Consider the following 21,964-nt stretch of genomic DNA (forward strand, 5'->3'; position numbering starts at 1 on the left):
CTCTGTTCTCAAGGAAAGACTTGGATGTGAGGCCCTGGCCCAGAGGGTTGTAGCCCCAGAATTCTGCATGTTTTTTCCCATATTTTATTTTATTCTACTCTATTTTTATGTGTTTGAAAAGAAGAGCAAGACACACATACACACACACGCACACGCACACGCACACAGGGGTGGGGGAGAGAGCCAGAGAGAGAGAGAGAGAGAGAGAGAGGAGTGAGAGAGAGAGAGAGCCAGAGAGAGAGCGAGCCAGACACACACAGAGAGAGAGAGAGAGAACCAGAGATAGAGAGAGGGAGAGAGAGTCCCAGAAGACCGACACAGCTGGAATTGGGCTGGGCTGAAGCCAGGAGCCCAGCCCTCCATCCCGGTCTCTCACATGGGTGACGGGGACCCACATGCTTGAGCCCCACCTGCTGCCTTCCAGGGTGTGCCTCGGCAGGCAGCGGAGTCAGGAGCGGAGCCAGGCTCCCTGGTACGGGACAGTGGCTCAGCACCTGCGCAGAGAGCCTGTCTCTGTCTTTCCTTTTCGCCGAGCCCCAGTGCCAGCCGCTTGTATGAACAGCAAGAAAGCAAGCATGCTGACAGCTGACAATTCTGGCTGGTTTTGATGCCGGCAGCCCGGCCAAGCGACCTGAGCCTGGACCCCGGGAGGCTGGCGGGGCGGTGCCTGTCTGTGCCTCCTCGGGTGCGCGTGCCGTGGGGGCGAGGCCTCACTGATCTGTCTTCTCTTTGTAGGGGTTATCCCCGGGTGTCGGACCCTACTACGAAAACCATGGCTACCAACCAGAAAACCTCTACGCCCGCCAGCCCCCTGTGGCTCCCCATGTCTACACAGTGTATCCGGCGCAGTACTATCCGTCCCCGGTCCCACAGTACACCCCGAGGGTCGTGACGCAGGCCGCCACGCCCGCCGTGCGCAGGCAGCCCCGCTCCGGGTCGGGCACAAGCTGCACCCCAAGTAAGCGCCCTTTACGATGGCTTCCTGGGTTGTCCGCGGGGGCCGCCTGTCCTCGCCTGCCTGTCCCTCCTCCGGCCGGACACCCTCGCCTTCCGTGCCCTCTGGCCTGTGCCGTGGCGCGCGTGCTCCGTGGGTGTCTCCGTGCTGCCTGCTTCTCCAGGTGATGGCTGGTTCCTCTTGAGCACGTGGTGAGCCCAGCCGCCCCGTGTTCAGGGAGCGGCCGTGGGGCTGGGTTTCCTCTGTGAACCACTGCAGCCTCGGCCCCCTTCTTGGCCTGGCGTCTCTCCGGACGCCTCCCCTCGTGCCCGCTCCCACCAGCAGCCCTGTCTCGCCGCCCGGGCACGGCCACACTGCGCGTCCACCCTGCGACTCCCTGCCTCGCTCCCTCTGCCATGGGTGGCCCTTCCAGCCCATGCTCTCCTTCCACGCTTTGCGCCCCTCCTGGGCCTGCTTCGTGGCCACCCTGCCCGCCTCCCTGGATCCACTCTCTTTCCCTCCCACCCCCGTCCCCTCTGCCCAGGCGAGCACCTGTGCTGGCCTCAGCGCCTGTCTGGTGGCAGCGGGGCAGGTGCAGATCTGTGAGCCCAGGGACAACTGGCAGTGTCTGGAGACAGCCGGGTTGTGTAAGTGGGCGGGGGACACTGGTGGCATCTCCTGGGTGGAGCTGGGGATGCTGCTAAACACCCAGCCACGCACAGGATGCCCCCACGGCCGTGGCTCGTCGGCCAAAATGTCAGGAAGCACCAGGGTGCGGAGATCCTGGCCTTTGTCCCTCACGGTGGAGAAGGCGGTCAGGGAAGTGGGGACTGCGCCCGAGAGAGGTCAGAGGCCATAAGCCAAGGGTCAGCACCCCCACAGGGTGGGCCCCGCCCCCGCCCTGACCGCCGGCCGTGGTCCTCTCCCTGGGGAAATGTCCCTTCCCAGTGGGCGACTGGGCTCCCGGGTGTGATTTGCATTGCAAACCTGCACGTAACTTGGTAATGGCATTGGATTCTCCTTGGCGTGGATTTCAAGCATGAGTTACTGGAGTGTAAGACAAGGGCGCTCAAAAAAGTTGTGGAGGTGGGAGCAAAGGACAAGTTTGTTTTGGCCTGAAAGATCGTGAAGTCCGTGGCTAGGAGGGGTCTTCAAAAAGTACATGGAAAGTGCTTGCTTATTATGAAAATTTATGCGTGGATTCCAATATTTTCACACCAAAAGAAACATCCTCTCTTTCCATTTTTTGGTGAACTTTTTAAAGGACTCTTTGTACATATGTGCACACACAGGAGAGCACACATATGTGCACACACAGGAGAGCACACATGTACACACAGGAGAGCACACATATGTGCACACACAGGAGAGCACACATGTACACACAGGAGAGCACACATATGTGCACACACAGGAAAGCACACATATATGCACACAGGAGAGTACACACATTACACACAGGAGAGCACATATGCAAATATGTGCACACACATGAGAACACACATATGTGCACACAGGAGAGCACACATGTACACGCAGGAGAGCACACACATGTACACGCAGGAGAGCACATATGCAAATATGTGCACACATGAGAACACACGCGTGTACAAGGAGAGCACACATGTACACAGTGAACACATGCAAATATGTGCACACACATGAGAACACACATATGCACACAGGAGAGGACACATGTACACACAGGAGAACACACATGTACACACAGGAGAGCACACACATGAGAACACACGTGTGTACAAGGAGAGCACACACGTACACAGAGAACACATGGAAGTATGTGCACACACAGGAGAGCACATATGCACACACAGGAGAGCACACATGTGCACACACATGAGAGCACACATATATGCACACACAGGAGAGCACACAAGTACACGCAGGAGAGCACACACATGTACACGCAGGAGAGCACATATGCAAATATGCGCACACATGAGAACACACGTGTGTACAAGGAGAGCACACACGTACACAGAGAACACATGGAAGTATGTGCACACAGGAGAGCACACAAGTACACGCAAGAGAGCACACACATGTACACGCAGGAGAGCACACATGCAAATATGCGCACACATGAGAACACACGTGTGTACAAGGAGAGCACACATGTACACAGAGAACACATGGAAGTATGTGCGCACACAGGAGAGGACACATGCAAATGTATGCACACACATGAGAACAACACATGTGTATGCACGCAGGAGAGCACACCTATATGTGTATACACTGGAGAGTGCACACGCACATGCGAGCACACACGTGCACACACCTGGAGCACATGTGCGCATGTCAGGCTCGCAGTCTGTGACGCCAGGGTTGACGCTGGAAGGGGTGAGGCGGAGTCAGCAGAGCCCTGATTGGCTGATGGAGTGAACGAGCAGTGAGTTCCGGTTTAACCGCACGGCAGCCTGTGCAGGTGGGGCGGGGAGGTGTGCTGAGCACGCACCGTCACAGAGGTGCCCGGCCACCGAGGTAAAACGGGACTTCCTGCTGCACCCACGCTCCGCATGGGAGGCCAAGGAGATCTAATTTAATAACCGCGAACTCACCGGGCAAGTTATTATCTTTTGATAAAGTTCATTTTTAAAATTCTTACGTTTTAATTGCATTTTCCACATACACTTCGATTTTTTAATGTGAGAGGCAGAGAGAGAGAGAGACGTGGCCAGAGGGCTCCCAGCTGCTGGTCCACTCTCCAAATGCTTGCGCTGACGGAGGAGCCAACGCCTGGAGCTGGGGCTCCGTCCAAGTCTCCCCTCTGGGTAAGGGGCACGCGGCTGCCTGAGCCTCCCAGTGTGCGTTAGCAGGGAGCTGGCGTCAGGAGCTGGAGCTGCCGTCTCCGATATGGGATGCAGCGTCCTGACGGGGCCATCAGCACTAGGCCAAGCGGTTCTAGCATAGGTAAAACGGCACGCAGGGAAGTCGCCCAAGAGGAAAGTGTCTTTGGCATGGCAAAGCCGTTAGGAATTTTTTTCCATGGGCCCCACGGGTTGCTGGGGTCCCCGGGCGACCTTCGGCCTGGGACAGCTTGGGAAGGTGGAGAGGTAGGAGGCGTGGCTCTGAGGGTCTGCCCAGGGCGCCCCAAGCCAGCACACACCTCTCCTCCCAGCTCGCTCCCACGGAAGCTCCCAGGAGCTCTGGAGCCTGGGACAGCTTGGTAAGGTGGAGAGGTAGGAGGCGTGGCTCTGAGGGTCTGCCCGGGGCGCCCCAGCCAGCACACACCTCTCCTCCCAGCTCGCTCCCACGGAAGCTCCCAGGAGCTCTGGAGCCTGGCGACTGCTGGGGGCGTGGAGGGCCACTGTCCCTCCTTGGCCCGGGTCTCGGGGCCGGTGTGTGACCGCGGTGCCTCCGTGGCATCCAGCGCTGCGTTCCGGACCCCAGGCAGGTTCGTCTCACGCTCTGGCCAGCGGTGCCGCGTCCGTGTGTTTTGAGCAAAGAAAATCGGTGACCTTCTCCGAGTTTGTTTGAGCCTCCTGTCTCTGCCCTCGGACCCAAGGGCCTGTGCCGGCGCCGCCCAGTGCAAGTTTTAGTGGGGATTGGGTGTCCCACGCCAGGACCAGCCAGGGTGGCGGCCTCCAGCCACGTCGCTGTGAGCTCGCCAGGTCACATTGCTTTCTTTTTCTTTTCTTTTCTTTTTTTTTTGACAGGCAGAGTGGACAGTGAGAGAAAGAGACAGAGAGAAAGGTCTTCCTTCCCTTCCTTCCGTTGGTTCACCCTCCAATGGCCGCTGCGGCCGGCGCACCGTGCTGATCCGAAGGCAGGAGCCAGGTGCTTCTCCTGGTCTCCCATGGGGTGCAGGGCCCAAGCACTTGGGCCATCCTCCACTGTACTCCCTGGCCACAGCAGAGAGCTGGCCTGGAAGAGGGGCAACCAGGACAGAATCCAGCGCCCCGACCAGGACTAGAACCCGGGGTACCGGCGCCACAGGCAGAGGATTAGCCTAGTGAGCTGCGGCGCCGGCACAGATCACATTGCCTTCTTTTAGTTCTGTCCAACTTTGGTTCACGGAGGTGTCGAGAGCCACGTGTGGCTCGTGGCCGTGGGCCAGTGCAGCTTGGTGACAGTGTCCCTTTGCTGACTGGCCGGGGGCCGCTCAGCTTCCTGTGGAGCCCCGGGGGCTCCCTGACCGCTGGGTCACTGACACCTGCGGCCACCACGGGAGGTGCTTTTCCGCTCCCGGCCACGGTTTTACGTTAATCGATCGCTGGCCTCGGTCCCCGTCCTTTTTTATTGATTTAGAGTCTGGTTTCCCCGTGTGTTGGCTCAGATTGTCGCTTCCTGCTTTTGTTCTCCAGGAAGCTTGAAGATTAGTGGAGACAGAAGGACTGAGCCTCTCAGATATGCCCAAAATTAAGTCACATTTTAAGTGCAAGAGCTGCCGGCACCGCGGCTCACTAGGCTAATCCTCTGCCTGCGGTGCTGGCACCCCGGGTTCTAGTCCCGGTCAGGGCACTGGATTCTGTCCCGGCTGCCCCTCTTCCAGTCCAGCTTTCTGCTGTGGCCCGGGAATGCAGTGGAGGATGGCCCAAGTGCTTGGGCCCTGCACCCCATGGGAGACCAGGAGAAGCACCTGGCTCCTGGCTTCAGATAGGCACAGTGCGCCGGCCGTGGCAGCCATTTGGGGGGTGAACCAATGGAGGGAAGACCTTTCTCTCTGTCTCTCTCTCTCTAACTCTGCCTGTCAAAAAAAATAAAAATAAATAAAGTGCAAGAGCTAACGATTTCCTAGCAGGATTCACAGCCAGTCCCCTACTCAGCAACGGCTCCCATTCAGATTTTCCAGCTTTGGCACAGCTGGTTAAGTTGCCGCTTGTGAGGCTGGCAGCCCGTATGAGAGCTGGTTCGAGTCCTGGCTGTTCCACTTCCCATCCCAGCTTCCTGCTAATGCACCTGGGGAAGCAGCAGAGGCTGGCCCGAGTGCTTGGGCCCCTGCACCCACGTGGGAGACCTGGATGGAGTTCCAGGCTCTTGGCTTAGGCCTGGCCCAGCCCTGACCATTGCAGGCATTTGGGGAGTGAACCAGCAGGTGGAAGACCTCCGTCTCTCTCTCTCTCTCTCTCTCTCTCTCTCTCTGTAACTCTGACTTTCAAATACATCTTTAAAAACAATAATAAAAGCAGTTTCCGACTTTGTGGTCGGTGAGCGCGCAGGGCTCAGGTCGCGGGAGCCTTGTCGCTCGGTGATGAACGAGGCCTCGCCCGAGGCGGCTCTGCGCAGCCGCAGGCCGGTGTCTGTGTCTGGGCACGCTGAGGGCCATGAGGCCACGCTGGAGCGGGCAAGTGCTTCGGCACCTTCAGGGCTTTGCTGCTTGGCCGGGCGTCTCGTGTCGGAGCCCCATTGCCCCTGGAGGTGAGGACGGTGGGTCGCAGGTGAGCGTGTGAGCTCCGCACAGCCCCGAGCTGACCCTGTGCTCCCCTCTCTCCCCAGAGGCTAAGAAGGCGCTGTGCATCACCTTTGCCCTGGGCGCCGTCCTCGTCGGGGCCGGGCTGGTCATCGGCCTCCTCTGGAACTTCCGTAAGTGCGGGAGCCGGGCAGCCCCCCAGCCACGGGCTCCCCGGCCCCCCTGGGCGGGGCCCCCCTTGCCTTGTGAGCTGCAGAGGCCTCCCGAGCTGCTGCCTTCCACACCCAGGCCGTCTCCTCTTCCTCCTTTTCACCTAACACTGGTGTGGTGGGAGCTCCTCCCTGATCTTGCTGGGACACACACGCACGCACACGCACACGCACGCACATGCACGCACGCTTCCTCCAGACCTGTAGGTGGCGACCCCGTGGGCTGCAGTGCCGACACGTCCCGGGAGAAGCAGACAGCCCCTCCCCAGCAGCTAGGGTCTCGTAAGCACAGCCCCTCCCTGCCCGGGAGCACACCTGTATGCGCCAGGCAGGCCCCCTCCCTCGACACCTGCTGTGGCCCTTTGTCCTTGGGCCTGAGCGTCCTGTGTGGCAGAGGAGGAGTGAGTGCCACCCAACCCAGAGACTTTGGGTCCATCTTCGATCTCACGGGAGTCACCTCCCCAGCCCTCATTCTGATGGTGGGCGATGCTGGTGAAGACACGCGCTGCCCTCACCGTCAGAGAGAGGCAGACTGGTTCCCTCTTGATCGTGGGCTCGGGAGTAGGTGCCGAAGCTCCGGGTGGGCTCCACCAGGTCCCCTGGGCTCCTCAGGCTGACGGGCATCTCCCTCCCTGTCCCCTCTGCCAGTGGAGGGCAGGTGCTCAGGGATGGAGTGTGGCCCCTCGAGGATCTGCATCCGCACCTCCCAGTGGTGTGACGGGGTCCTACACTGTCCCAACGGAGAGGACGAGAACCGCTGCGGTGAGTCGGCTGGGCCCCGGGTGCGGGGCGGGGATGATGGGGCGGCGAGGCCCTGGGCCCCCTGCCTGGAGACCGGGCTGTGGGCTCTGGGTTGTGTCCCTGACCCAGCGTCACACACACGAGGCTGGGCGGGGCTCCTGTGTCACAGCTGGGCGCTCCCACTGGCTGCCATTAGTTCCTCTTATTTAGTTTAACGGACAGGTGAACTCCGCGTGTGCTTGGTTGTACAGCGCGGCGCTTTGCCGTGGAATCGAGCCGGTTAACGTCTCCGTGACGTTACCTGCTCCCTTTGCTGTGTGTGCCGAGAACACGGGAACTCTCCTCTCTCAGCAACTGGCAGACGCGCGGTGCCACCCGGATGCACCGCGCACTCTGGACTCGTTCCCCTAATGAGCAGTTGTGTCCCTCGGCCGCCACCTCCGCCGTGGGGCTTCGGCGCTCCGGGCTCCCACGGCCGGGTGACGTCATGCGGTGTCGCCTCTCTGGCTGCTTCCGAGTCCCCTCAGGTCCTCCAGGCTCAGCCAGGGGAGTCCCTTCTTCTGGGGGCCGAGTTCCCTCCCACCGCTACCACCTGCTTGCCTTCACCCTGCTGGTGCTTATGTGGCTGGCGTGTCTTGGCGTGTCTTTGCGTGACACGTGGGGGGGAGCTCCTGGGGTGCAGGTGGCTCTGAGGGGCCAGTGTGCTCTCCTCCGGATGTGTGTTCAGCGCTGGGTCCTGGGTCGCATGTACTCCACTTGTAGCTTTCAGAGGAGTCTCCGTGCTGCTCCCCAGAACGTCTGCGCTGGTTCCGTTCCCGCCAGCGCTGTGCAAGGGCTGCCCTTTCTCCAGGTTCCCGCCAGTGCTTAACTGTGTTTTTGTAACAGCCGATCTAACAGGTGTTAGTGATACCTCGTTGTGGGGTTTTTGTAAAAAACAAAACAAAACAAAACAAAACCCACAACTATTTATTTATTTGAAAGGCAGAGTTACAGAGAGAGAGGAGATACACACACACACAGAGATACCGTCCATCCACTGGTCCACTCCCCAGATGGCTGCAATGGCCAGGGCTGGGTCAGGCCGAAGCCAGGAGCCTGGGACGCCCATCATGTGGGTTGCAGGGGCCCAAGTACGTTGGCGGTCATCTGCTTCCCTCCAAGGCGCGTTAGCAGGGAGCTGGAATGGAAGTGGAGCAGCCGGGACTTAAACTGGTGCCTGTGTGAGCCGTCAGTGTTACAGGCGGCGGCTTAACCGCTGCGCCCCGGCAGCAGCCCCCCTCATTGTGGCTTTAATTGCATTTCTAGTTCTGCTGTTAATTTTTGAAGGCGGCTGCCAGGGCGGTGAAGAGGCTGTGACGGCAAAGGGACACCGAGGCTGAGAACTGTACTGAGAATTCCCAGCCCCGGGCTCCTCGCCTGGGAGCCGGGCTCCCCTCGTCCACCCTGGCACCGAGCGGATCTCCCGCAGGCACCTGTGCTCTGGGTGTAGGGTGGGGGCCGCTGGCTGCCCGTGCCGTGTTGAGCCGTGCGCTCTGCGCTTGGCCTGGAGCTGGCTCACCCCTCCTGGGAGCGCCTGTCACTTCTTTCCTCTTCCCCAGGAGTCGGCTTATTTCCCAGCCGGGTCCTGGTCCCAGGACGGTGGGCTCAGCCCGACCCGTTCACACTCTGCAAAGTAGCGGCTTCAGAGCTGCCGCCAGGGGGCAGCCTTCCCTGCCCCCGGCAGGTGCACGCCTGACCTTGGCGTCTCTGTGGAAACCGCAGACCCCGCAGCTGAGATGCGTGGGGAAGACGCGCGCTCCCCTTCCCAGGAATCTTCCTTCCCCCGCGGCCGTCCTTGGAGCTAACGTCCTCACCCCCAGCCCACGGCTGCCGGTGGGACGCGTGGTTGGTGCTTTCTCGGTGAGGGGCACGGGACCCCGCGTTCGCGTCCCCGCTGCCTCCCGCTCCCCGCGGCTCAGTCACCGCTCAGAGCCCAGCGCCTTGCTCCGGCTCCGCCCCCCCTTCCCTAACTGGAGCTCCGCCCCCCTTCCCTAACTGGAGCTCCGCCCCCCCTTCCCTAACTGGAGCTCTGGCTCCGCCCCCCCTTCCCTAACTGGAGCTCCGCCCCCCGGTTCCCTAAGCGGAGCCCGAGCTCCCAGGGAGGAGCAGAGCCTGGCTGAGGTCCCAGGAGCCTAAAGGCAGCAGGGTTTTCACAGCCCTGTGTGGCCTGGAGTCTCGCTCTTGTTTGTGTGAGTTTAATCGTTAATTATATTACATGATTATAGCAGTATATAAAATATACAACATATAATAGATAATATTACATATAATAAAGCCTATTTATATAACTATAATATATTATAATTATATAAGATGCTATATAATTGCATGACAACACATGATATAATCATGTATTAACTACTGCATACTATATGATTATATGTTAATTAAATTACATATTATATATTATGCGTTAATAGATCGTATATAATATAATATAATATACCATGTATGTTATATATTATCTCATATATAATAGATCAAAATCCGGGGCATATAAAAGGTATGCAGTGAAAAATGAAAAATTTCATCTCACCCTCTGCTCACACACGTGTATCACAGGTGTTACATGCACATGTTACACATGTGTTCTGCATGTATCACACACCTCACATGCACTGGACATCATACACACATATCACACACGTTCACTGCACACCACCCACCCACCACATACATACTGCACAGCAAACACATGCCACATACACACACACACAGCCCACACGCAAACACCGCGTACCAAACCACATCCTACATGTCACACAGTATATACACAGACCACAGTCCATCACACCACACACACAGACTGCACATCACACACACAAATACCATATACATATCACAGCGTTACATGCTCAACAGGCTAATCCTCCGCCTAGCGGTGCCGGCACACCAGGTTCTAGTCCCGGTTGGGGCGCCGGATTCTGTCCCGGTTGCCCCTCTTCCAGGCCAGCTCTCTGCTGTGGCCCAGGAGTGCAGTGGAGGATGGCCCAAGTGCTTGGGCCCTGCACCCCATGGGAGACCAGGAGAAGCACCTGGCTCCTGGCTCCTGCCATCGGATCAGCGCGGTGCGCCGGCCGCAGCGCGCCAGCCGCGGCAGCCATTGGAGGGTGAACCAACGGCAAAAGGAAGACCTTTCTCTCTGTCTCTCTCTCTCACTGTCCACTCTGCCTGTCAAAAAAAAAAAAAAAAAAAAAAAAAACCTTTATCTTATCTAGTTTTTTTTAAAGAGCTATTTATTTATTTGAAAGTCCGAGTTACACAGAGAAAGAAGGAGAGGCAGAGAGAGAGAGAGAGGAGAGAGAGAGAGAGAGGTCTTCGATCTGCTGGTTCACTCCCCAGTTGGCTGCAATGCCCGGAGCTGTGCCGATCTGAAACCAGGAGCCAGGAGCTTCTTCCAGGTCTCCCACGTGGGTGCAGGGTCCCAAGCACTTGGGCCATCGTCCACTGCTTTCCCAGGCCACAGCAGAGCTGGATGGGAAGTGTGGAGACATCCTTATTGAGTGTGATTCCCAAGCCGGAACACATATCCTTTGACAGTAGCAATTCAGTGGGGTTTGTGTGCTTTGCTAGGTGGGGCCGTCACCATATCCAGTTTAGAACACACTTGTGTCATCCCCTTGAGCGACCACCTCCCTCCCCAACCCGGTCCTGAGCACCCGCCGCTCCCCTCTGCCTGCCCAAGTCCCGCCGTGGACGGGTCCCACCGGCGGGGTCGCTGCTGTCACTCAGCGCTGTATTCGGGGTTCGTCACCGTGCTGCGAGTGACGAATCCTGGTTCGTTCCTCTCTGGTGGGCGCTGGGCTGTTCCCTCCCGTGGGCCGTGCCGCGTGGGCCTTTTTTGGAATCCCTGTTTTCAAGCCTTTTGCACAAAGCACACATCTTAGCCCCGGAAGGATACTTCCCGGCCCCCTCGCGTGTGCTGGTTCCTGGAGAGGAGCTGCCTCCCGAGCCGTGGTGTCCCCAGGGTCGGGGACACCTGCGTGCCGCTCACACGCGTGTCTCTTCCCTGCAGTTCGCCTCTACGGACCAAACTTCATCCTCCAGGTGTATTCCTCGCAGAGGAAGTCCTGGCACCCCGTGTGCCAAGACGACTGGAACGAGAGCTACGGGCGGGCGGCGTGCAAGGACATGGGCTACCAGTGAGTACGGCCCCACGGCCCCGGGGTGCTCCCGTCTCCCCTGGAAGCCCCGGCACTTGGAAGCTCACCCCCCAACCAGCAGCCAGCACTTGTCCCTCAGAGCCCTGCCCCGCTCTCTCCCCCAGCACCTAAGGAGCCCGCCCCCCCACACACCCCCAGGCCGCCAGCCAGCCCCGCAGCTTCACGGCCTCTGTGGAAGGCCCAGGGTCATGGTCACCAGGTCCGAGGTCAGGCCCAGGGCTTCCCAGCCGGGGCAGCCGCAGGAGAGGAGGGAGGGCTGGGCTGACGTCAGCAGGTGCAGCTTCCGCTGTGTGTGGGAGCCCCTGAAGACCTCCGAGCCCAGCGGGGAGGAGGGACGGCTTTATCAGATTTACAAAGACACTGCTTGCTGGTGACTGCTGGCCAGCGCCCGGCTCCTTTTCTGTTGCCATTAACAAAGTTCCGCCGGCCCAAGGTCACGAGCCCGCGTCTGGTGATGGTCTTTTTCCCGGAAGGGTGTCGAGGCCATGGAGAGTGGCCGTGGTGTCAGACAGGGAGCACACGTGTACATGTTCTGGCCTCTTTCTCGTTTAATAAAACCACCAGGACTCAATCGACGACTTAGCCTGATCACCCCACGGAGCCCTGTCGCTGAACGCCAGAGTCGCATCGGGCTCCACCGTACAACCACATGCACACCGAGCGATGGGCGTGGCCCGTGTGACGGCCGTGCACCACCAGGCTGCTCTCTGGGGTCTTTTAAAGTTGCCTTGAAAATGCATCTTATGAGAAGCCGTGCGTGGATTCCAAGGCTGTTTTGCACCGAAATAAGTTGATCTTTGCATTCTGTTTTTCCACCAACTTTCCAAAGTGCGCCGGTGTGTGCCGGCTTGCAGGAGGAGTTCTGTTTGATCGGAAGTCGCCCCTTAGCTGGAGAAACGCACACTCGGGGCCGCCGGGATTTGGCGCGCGGGGGTGTGTGCTGACATCCTGGCCGTCTCCTTGTCTTTGTCCTAACCCAGACTAGAAGGGCGGTCGAGCCCTGGGCTGCACTGAACGTGTGCTTTTGTTTTCCAAAATGCTAAGATTTTCCCTCTCCTCCCGGCCATCGCCCAAGAAAGGCGCAATGATGTAGCCTAGGATCTGTGACTGCTGGCGCTCTGCCCTTAGCTTACGGAAGTTTCCGGTCTTTTCCAGGAGTTTTTATACTAGCTCCGGAATAGCAGACAACAGCGGGGCTACCAGCTTCATGAAACTGAACCTCAGTGCCAGCAACCACGACCTGTACCAAAAGCTCTACCACAGGTACCTGCCCCTGGAAACACCCAGCCGAGACGGCGGGGGCCCCGCGGGCGTCTCTGTCCCCGTCGGTTCTCTGGGCTGCGGTGCTGGGTCCGGATGGGTCACACTAGGGGAGATTAGAATCAAACTGGGACAGGCGGCTGGCAGCGGCTCTGGGTTTGTTCCTCGGGAGGAGACAGGTTGATTGCCAATTCCTGCGCAGCCTCTGCCATGAGCCCCACCAGAGCTGGGTGCCGCTGCAAAATGGAGATTTTTTTCTCTGCAGACATCGAGAAAGGGTCCCACCGCACCAGGGCACCCCACTAGCAACCCAGAATTTCCAGGGCCCCTGCTGGGCTGAGCAGCTCTTCCTGGGAGTGCTGGGACTTAGCAGGCTCCCCAGGAACCCATGCAGGCAGCTGGGATGGTCGGTCCCCTCTGTCCCAGCCGTCACACGATGGATGGGCAGGGTCTGGGGTCTGGGAGTCAGGGGCAAGGTGGGTTCAGCAAAGGTTTCCTGTACCTGGAAGCTGCTGCGTGACCCTGGGCTGCCCAGGCGTGTCCCCCGGAGGCCACAGGTCACGTGACTGTTGGCGGCGCTGGTTTGGCTGGTAGGGGAGGAGGGTGGACTGCTGCGTGTTAAGGATGCTTGCAAGAGCATCGCTGCTACCTGAATGCTTTTGATGTCACGGACACACGGGTCCTTTGTACAGAAGCCTCAGGTGGATGCCCCACATCTCCCTGCTCACCTGGCGCCCCCTAGGGGAGGGTGAATGCATCACGCTCTGCCTGTGCTCTGCATGGGAGGCTGGCGACAGCTCCGCAATCCTGGTGGCCGCGGGCTGCGGGGTCTTGCTGGCTGACTTCTGCGGCAGCCTGCCGTCCCTGGGAAGGTGGCCAGGCGGGGACAGAGACAGGGATACTGTGCACGGCCAGGTGCACCTTCCAAACAGGGGGGCTGTGGTTTGCCCGCCCCAGGAGAAGCTAAACACAGCTGCCTGGGCGCTTTGAAAATGCTGAGTGGTTCTTTGTCTTGCTCAGTTACACAAGAAATCGGGAGCCAAGAACAATCAGGGAGCCGAGGGGGAGGGGCAGGGAGGCCGCGGTCCTTGGCAGGAGCCTTGGGAACTCACAAGGCGGCTGCCAGGTTTGCAGGAAAGAGGAGAAGGTCATTGTCTGGGACGCGGATTCTGTCTGGGGGCGGGCAGTGGAGGGGCGCGCTGCTTTTCCTCTTTCACAACTTGCGCTTTGATGTCTGAGTCTTGGGGCGCACTCTGGACAATTGCTGCACCCCAGATCCTGGGGGTGCTGAGGACGCTTGGAAAATGTCCCCTCTGGGCAAGGACATGTCGGCTGGGCGTCGTCAGTGCCCCCGGCCCAAGCCCAGCCAGGATGCACCTGTCTGTCATCCTGGGGCCCCAGGGCCCTCCTGGTGAGCATGTTAGGGAGGCCTTGGTCTACGACCTGCACTTGTGGTGGGCGACTTGGGGGCCGTCCCGGGACACAGGGCTTTGCTCAGGACTGGATGCTAACAGGAAGCCAGGGTAACCCTGGCATCGGCTGCCTTTTTTGTTTTTCTAGAAAGTGCTTGGAATGAAGCCAGGCTGAAGCTGTGATGGGTGCAGACGGCCCAGCCCTGGGGTCAGCGGGACGGGAGGGCTGGACATTAGGCTGTGGTTCTGTGAGCGCAGACCTGATTCGGGAGTGGGCTGCCCTGGGTCTTGCTCTGCCTCCGTCACACCATGGCCTGGTCTGGTGCTGACACTGGGAGAGATGGGTTGTGGTCAACAGAACGCACAGCCCCAGTGGTCAGTACAGGGCCAGTCTGGACGCCAAGGGCTGCTCGTCTCCTGCCCAGTGCATCGGGGTCATGAGCCGCGGAACAAAGGCACTGGGGTTTCTTCTTCATCTGGGACCTGGGGAGTTTGGCCCCCAAATGAGTCGCTGCCATCTTCATTGGTCAGACTGCTTCTGTGGCAGACGTGTCAAGACGTCACATGTTCCCAGAAGTTTAGAGCAACTTCTTGACAGAACTATAACATTGATTTTTAACTCTCGCGATCACAAAGGGACTTTAAAAGTTCATGCAAAAATGGAATTAAAATATGGTTTTTTTGCTTTAAAACATTATCTTTTTTTCTTCATGTATTTATTTTTTAACAGGCAGAGTTACACAGTGAGAGAGAGAGACAGAGAGAAAGGGCTTCCTTCTGTTGGTTCACCCCCCAAATGGCCGCTACAGCCAGCGCGCTGCACCGATCTGAAGCCAGGAGCCAGGTGCTTCTCCTGGTCTCCCATGGGGTGCAGGGCCCAAGCACCTGGGCCATCCTCCACTGCACTCCCGGGCCACAGCAGAGAGCTGGCCTGGAAGAGGGGCAACCGGGACAGAATCCGGCGCCCTGACCGGGACTAGAATGCGGTGTGCCGGCGCCGCAAGGAGGAGGATTAGCCTAGTGAGCCGCGGCGCCGGCCGCTCTCAAACATTTTCGAGGGGGCCCGTTGTGGCTCGGTGGGCTAAGCTGCCACTTCTGAGGCTGGCATCCCACATCCGATCGCTGCTTCCGATCCAGCTCCCTGCCAATGCGCCTGGGAAAGCGGCGGAAGATGGCCAAATACTCGGGCCCCTGCGCCCGCACGGGAGACCCAGAGGGAGCTGCAGGCTCCTGGCTTTGGCTTGGCCCAGCCCCGGCCGTTGCAGCCACTTGGGGAGTGGATGGACTTCTCTTCCTCTCTCTCTCTCATTTTTGAAATCCACGCGTGGGTTTTTCACAATTCACAGTTGCTGTGAAGGCTCTGAAGCCTCCTTGTGTGCAGATTTCTATTTTTTTACACCGAAACAAACTTCGTGTTTAATTCCATTTTCCACAAACTTCATCACGCGTCTCCATAGGCCGACAAGGGACGTGGCAGCCGGCTTCCCCCACGCCCCGCTCTGAGTTGGGGCTGCAGGTTGAGAACCCCGATCCAGAGCTGCGTCAGATGTGGGGTGTTTGCGGGTGCTGGAGGGGAGCCCCTGGGGCTGGGGGAGGGGCTCCTGCCGAGCTGAAGTGCACTGAGGTTTCGCGTCCGCCTCCTCCACGGGCGCGGAAGGCACCTCTCCCAGTGCTCCCAGGTGTCCACTGCGTCACGTCTGCTGTCGACCTAAAACGTTTCAACTCGGGCAATTCCAAGATTTTGGATTTTTAGGTTAAGGGGGTTCAGCCTGCATCGCTGTCTCCTTTGGCTGATGGGGAAACAGCCCAGAGAGGCTGAATGGCTTGCCCGGGGCCCCACCGCTGGTTCCGAGCCCGTGTGCAGTCTTGGGTGGCGGGAGAGGGGACACTGGCACGTCCTTTCCTGCTGGTGACCAGGGTGTCCCCTTCTTCCTAGCGACACCTGCTCCTCCAAGGCTGTGGTGTCCCTGCGCTGCATCGGTAAGTGCTCCCTGATGCCCCTGGCAAGCTTCGCCTGTGTCTCTCGGGGAGAGAGGAGGGCAGCACTGGGCCGTGGGTAGTGGCCCTGGCCCCGGGTTCCACGCGCCTTAGACGTCTGCAACCCTCCGTCCCAGAGCGTCCTGGGAGGAGGCAGCCCAGGATACGGCCAAGGCCTTGTCCTTTGTGTCACCCAGAGCCGGAGGCAGTCGGCGTGGGGCACTGACCCAGCCCTGTGACACGGCCACCTGGACTCAGGACAGCTCCTGGAGGCCACTCCCCCGACTGCTCCTCTCCGGGGCTTGGGCAGAGGCTCAGATCTGGGCACCCTGGTCCCCTGGTCTCTTTACGTTGCTCTCAGCCTCCAAACCACGTAGAAGCAGGGGCGGGGGGTTCTTTCCCCTGCTCTGGGGTCTCGGTCCTGACGCCCCGCCTCTCATGTGAAGAGGTGACGCTAGCTAGCCGGCACGGTGACTTCCCGCGAGGCTGGGCTCAAGGCTTCTTAGGTACTGAGAAGGTGTCCATGTAGCTGTGGGTGCCTGGGGCGCCCGCCCGGCCCGCGGCCCTGGTGTCCACCTGGTGGGCCGGTAAGAGCAGACAGGAGGAAGCCGGGAAGGCGGCAGGTGGTTTGCGGGTGTGCTGCGCTCACGGAAGCCCCCGCGAGGCTCCCCAGGAGTGACCCCCACCCCCACCCAGCCTCTGTCCTGCTCCTCCCCTGCCCGGGCCCCCTGTGCACTCTCCCAGGGCCTCTGGGCTCTCAGAACTGCCCACCCATGCCCTGCCGCGGGCCCCAGCCTCGCCGGGGCAGCCTCTCTTCCTGCCTGGGGGACTGGGCAGAGCTGCACCAGGACGTTCCTGCCCGCCAATCCCTGCCCTCACTCCCACCTGCCTCTTGCTCCTTGTTCGGGGTCTGGGGGCCCCGGAGCTTTCTCACCCCTTCCTGGGCGTTGGGAGACCCCATAGCGCCCCAGAGTGCCCAGGAAGGCTTGGCGGAGTGCCCGCCGCCCAGGAGGGGTGTTTCCCGAAGCCTGGGGGACAGGAGAGCGTCCTTGGCTCCCCTCACCCGAGAGACGACCTTCATGAGTTGCCTGAGTCGGACCCCAGACAGAGGAGGGAGGGCGGCAGCGGGCGCCAGGGCATTCCGGGAGCCGTGGGCGGGCGGTGAGGGGCGGGCGCTGTGCAGAGAGCCCCGCCTCCGCTCACGCGTGCACCGGGCCTTGTGCTTGCTGCCCTCAGAGTGCGGCGTGACCTCGCCCGGCAGGCAGGGCAGGATCGTGGGCGGCTCGCACGCCGCCCCCGGAGAATGGCCCTGGCAGGTGAGCCTGCACGTGCAGGGCATCCACGTGTGCGGAGGCTCCATCATCACCCCCCAGTGGATCGTGACGGCCGCCCACTGCCTGGAAGAGTAAGCCCGGGTCTGGGGCGGGGCGGGCCGGCTCCTGGCATGGGGCGTGGCTCTCCGGTGAGCCCGAGTGGCGTCCTCAACCTTCCAAAGCTCCTGTGTCCTGGGGGCTAAAAGGTGGGTGGAGGTGGCGCCTGCTGGCCACGCCCCCGGGGAGGGCGGGCGCACTTGCCACGCCCATCCCTCCTGCCTGGCTGGGGGCGGGGCAAGGGCGTGGCCAGGTGACCTTCCAGGTGCTGCCTCTGCAGTTCTACCTGTCCTCACAAGCCCCTGCCCTCTGTGGTCTCAGGGGAGGTTTTCTGGGGTCCCCAGTGAAAGGCTGGGGTCCCCTCCCCCTGCACTGCCATGCAGCTGGGCAGGGGGCAGGGGGAGGCCAGAGCTCACCGCCGGCTTCTGTGGAAGATTCTGTCCCACTCCTGTTTTCTGTAACGAGTGCCTTGTTTTGGGAGAAGCAGCTGGATGTCTTGCCCTAAGCCAGGCCCACCCTGGCTGGCCCGGGCCTCTCTGCACCTGGGAGGCGGGGCTGGGGCGGGGCGGAGGCTTCAGGCCACACCCCCAGATTCAGAGGGTTGAAAGGGGGCGCCCTGATTGGTCCATGGCGCCGAGGCCGTTCATAAGCACACATTTATTAAGCACCTACTGTGTGCCAGGAAATGCCCTGGCTGTGTGGGGATGAGAGGGACAGACACATCCTGCCGGAAAAGGAGTAAAAACCTGGCGGGGGGGGGGGGGGCGAGGGCTGCATAGAAGCCAGCAGGAGGGCGGGGTCCTCAGCGTGGTGGGCGGTGGTGGGGCTGAGGGGAGGAGGGGGCGGAACCAGCCCCCCCCCCGCATCATCCCTCTCCCCCTCCCCCGTGCTCTGCCCCGCAGGCCTCTGAACAGCGCCCGCTACTGGATGGCGTTTGCCGGGATTCTGTCCCAGTTCTCCATGCTCTACCCAAGCGGATACCAAGCTGAGAAAGTGATTTCTCACCCCAACTACGACTCCAAGACCAAGAACAACGACATCGCTCTCATCAAGTTGCAGACGCCCCTGACGTTCAATGGTGCGTGTGGCCGAGCCCCAGGGAGGTGCTGATGGGACAGAGGGGGCGGCCCAGGGCCACGGCTGTCCCACGCTGGGGTGAGCCCATCCGCACGTGGCCACGTCCGGAGGGGGGTGAGTAGTACACACTGGGTGCTCCTCCCGGGTGAGGCCTGCCCTTGCATCCGGAACATTCTGCAGCACCCCGGCCCTGCCCACGGCCTGGCAGCAGAGCCCCCCAGCGGTGACAACGGGAACTGCTCTCCAGCTGAGCCTGTGGTCTGCTGCTTTCTGATCTGGCCCTCACTGGAGTCCACCCCCGGGTCTGGAATGTTCCAGCCTCACCTAGAGAATGAGCCCCCCCCGCCCCCGTGGCATTTGTCTTCAGGTGGGAAGCACCTGCTATGCCCGCCAGCGTGGGGTCCTCGCGGGGCGCAAGCCTGGTGCCCTCGGCCGTGTGTGTTTCCTGAACGCGGTCTCTGTGGGTCTCTGGAAGCAGAGTGGGCTCCGAACCCCCGTTACAAGGAGCACCGCTTCCGGAGGGGCCATCTTGGCTGTTGGAAGGAGGGCCTGGCAGGGGCGAGAGTTTGGGGTGTCGTGAAATTCGGGTTCCCAGGAGGCCGCGGCAGGGGCGAGCCGGGTGGACACAGTGGCCTGGGACGTCAGGGACCGCCGACTGGCTCACCGCCTCTCCTCTTCCCCAAACAGACAGAGTCCGCCCCGTGTGTCTGCCCAACCCAGGCCTGATGCTGGAGCCGGAGCAGCCCTGCTGGATTTCCGGGTGGGGGGCTACCTACGAGAAGGGTGAGACCCCCGGCACCCCGAGCACAGCACAGGGGGAGGTCGGGGTTGGAATCTTGGCGCTGTACTCCGGGTCTCAGGCTTGCCGTCTGCTGACCGGGAAGAATCGTGCCCGCCCTGTCTGGCATCCATCAGATCAGCGCAGGCTTTGTGGAAGCTGCCGTGGTAGGAATGCTGGCCACAGTGGCGTGTCTCGTCACCAAGAGCCGCCCTGGCAGGCCCACCAGGCCCTGCAGATGGCGGGGTGGCCACAGACATGGGGAGCACGGGCTTATGGCCGGGATGGCCTGCCCGGATGAGCGGGGCCCCTGGCTGGGGTGCTCAGTCCCTTGAGCTGGGATCTGCACCCTTCTCAGACAACGCTCTCCAAGTGAGGGGTCCTTTTTGTGGAGGGTTGGAGGCCTCAGCGCTACCAAGGCTCCTGTTACAAACTCCTTACGGCCTTCTTCTGGAACCTTCCAAAGCAAGGGTGCAGGCAAAGGCCCAGTGACGGGGACTGCTGTCGGGGGTGGGGGCGTGCTGGCATCTCAGCTTTCGGGGAACGGGTGCCACCGTCAGCCATGACGGAGGACATTAAGTGTTGGAGGTGGGGGGCTCATCCAGGTTAGGGTCAGACCGGTGAGGCCCACAAACCTCACGGGCCCTGTGGCTGTCTGGGGGCAGATTGGGGTCACAGAGAGACCAGCGGCCAACTGGGGACTTCTGAAGAGCAGGGTGCGGGCCCTGGGGATGCAGACAGTGCCAGCGAGGCAGCAGGGAAGCCTGGTTTTGGAGGGGCCCCTGGTGGCGGGAGCTAGACGGGCGGTGAAGCTGCAGAGGCAGAGAGCAGGTGCAGCCCCTCCGGGAGCCAGGAGCGGGCAGCCCTGGGATGGAGGGTGGGAGCCCAGGCGCTCCGTGTGCCCCGGGAGTGGTCCCGGGAGGAGGGGCTGGGAAGAGGGGAAGCTGATCCCACAGAACCGGCTGTTGGGCACATGAGGGGGGTTCTGGGTGAGCTGAACGTGGGCTGCCTTCCACACGGGCCCTGTAGCTGTCAGGATAACCGGGTCCAGAGCCGGGCTTCATGTCATCCTGGGCTGTGGGAAGGAGCCAGGACAGTGGGAAGCGGCCATGTGCACAGGGGCATTGTGGTCTGGCAGAGTGGGGCCCGTGGGCAGCGCGGACAGCTGGACCCCACCACACACACACACACACATCCCCCTCCAGGGAAGACGTCGGACCTGCTGAACGCCGCCATGGTGCCCCTGATCGAGTCCTGGAAATGCAACAGTAAATACGTCTACAATAACCTGATCACACCCTCCATGATCTGTGCCGGCTACCTGCAGGGGACCATCGACTCCTGCCAGGTAATTACAGGGTCAAGTCGGGTGCCAGGAGCCCGCGCAGGGACAGCCCGGGGAGGGACGCCTTGGGGGCAGCAGCATCAGCAACCCCCAGGGCGGGGGCGGCTTCCTCCCACCCAGAACAGGTGCTGTGATGACCTGAAACCACAGCACCTCCTGCTGGTGGACCCTGAGACCCCCAGCCCTGCCCACCGCTCCCGGCCCCTGGCTCGCTGCTTGAGTAACCTGTGTGTCCCCCAGGGCGACAGCGGCGGGCCTCTGGTCACTCTGAAGAATGACATCTGGTGGCTGATCGGGGACACGAGCTGGGGGTCTGGCTGTGCCAAAGTTAACAGACCCGGGGTGTACGGCAACGTGACGGCGTTCACAGACTGGATCTACCAGCAGATGAGGGTAACGTACCCCTCCCCCGGGCCCTCCCCCATACCTCGCTCTCTAACCAGACTTGAGGGCATCAGCACCACGGCCAGGCTGGGCTCCCAAAGCCACGGCCAGTGCCACACCCGTGCTCACGCAGCCCCGCCTGCAGCTGCTGCCCTGGCCTCCACGCCGGGCGGTGGAGACCCGCCCGTGCTGGTCAGCGGCTTCCGGGGTTTGCAGGAGCCTCCCGGGAGTGCAGGGAGAGGCCCACTGCTGCGTCTCTCAGTCCAGGAAAACAATTGGTGTCTTTCTTCATTTTGTGCAGGCACACAGCTAATCCGGCCGCCTTTGCCCTGAGGTGCCCGCGGGAGAGTGAGGGGCCGACTCTCCATCCCCCGCCCCGCACACCTGCAGCTGAGCTCACGTCCTGCCTTTTCATTAAACCGTGCTGGAGTCTGACCCCCCTCTCCACCCTTCTGTGGGGGCTGCGGGCCCCTCCCCCACCCTGACCGAGCCCAGGGCCCAGTGCATTGTGGGTGGCGTGGCTGCCACCTGAGGCTCTTCCCAGCCCATGCCCGGCCCCTTTAGGACCTGTGAGCTCTCGGCTGCGGGCAGCCGGGGTGGACCGGCAGGCCCTGCAGGCGCGGGAGAGGGAGCCTGCATGGCCCCCTGGTCTGGCTCTGCACGGGGCCTCCTGCTGGTCAGTTTCGGCCTTCTCAGCAAGCCCGGCAGGTGACAGGGAATAAAGGAACCAGCCCTTCCTGGGGTGCCAGGGTCCTCATTCTGAAGCCATCAGAGCCCCTGGGGGCTGGGGACGGAGCCCTCAGAGCAGGGAGCGCCCGCACCTCCGCACGCTTGCTCGGCCGCGCGTGGGAACCGGGGTCCCGCGGGGAATCAGGGATGCGTGGCTTCCCAGCGTCACTAC

The 21,964-nt window shown here is 61.1% G+C and overlaps 1 protein-coding gene across 3 annotated transcripts in view; it reads left to right on the top strand.

Moving 5' to 3' along the window:
- Nucleotides 1-21,503, top strand: part of TMPRSS2 (transmembrane serine protease 2) — a 34,193-nt gene extending 12,690 nt beyond the window's left edge. For 2 of the 3 annotated variants that reach the window (XM_070071687.2, XM_089330330.1), the window contains exons 3-14: nucleotides 736-958; nucleotides 6,395-6,481; nucleotides 7,166-7,279; nucleotides 11,313-11,439; nucleotides 12,616-12,723; nucleotides 16,069-16,112; nucleotides 17,346-17,514; nucleotides 18,382-18,557; nucleotides 19,244-19,339; nucleotides 20,540-20,682; nucleotides 20,920-21,072; nucleotides 21,365-21,498. In XM_070071687.2, the coding sequence (XP_069927788.1) occupies nucleotides 736-958; nucleotides 6,395-6,481; nucleotides 7,166-7,279; nucleotides 11,313-11,439; nucleotides 12,616-12,723; nucleotides 16,069-16,112; nucleotides 17,346-17,514; nucleotides 18,382-18,557; nucleotides 19,244-19,339; nucleotides 20,540-20,682; nucleotides 20,920-21,072; nucleotides 21,365-21,376 (1,452 nt within the window). In that variant the 3' untranslated portion in view covers nucleotides 21,377-21,498. 3 annotated transcript variants of the gene reach the window in all.
- Nucleotides 21,504-21,964: the final 461 nt, after the last annotated feature.

This window comes from Oryctolagus cuniculus, chromosome 4, assembly GCF_051225735.1.
Source record: "Oryctolagus cuniculus isolate XC-2025 breed Fujian yellow rabbit chromosome 4, ASM5122573v1, whole genome shotgun sequence".
NCBI lineage: Eukaryota > Metazoa > Chordata > Mammalia > Lagomorpha > Leporidae > Oryctolagus > Oryctolagus cuniculus.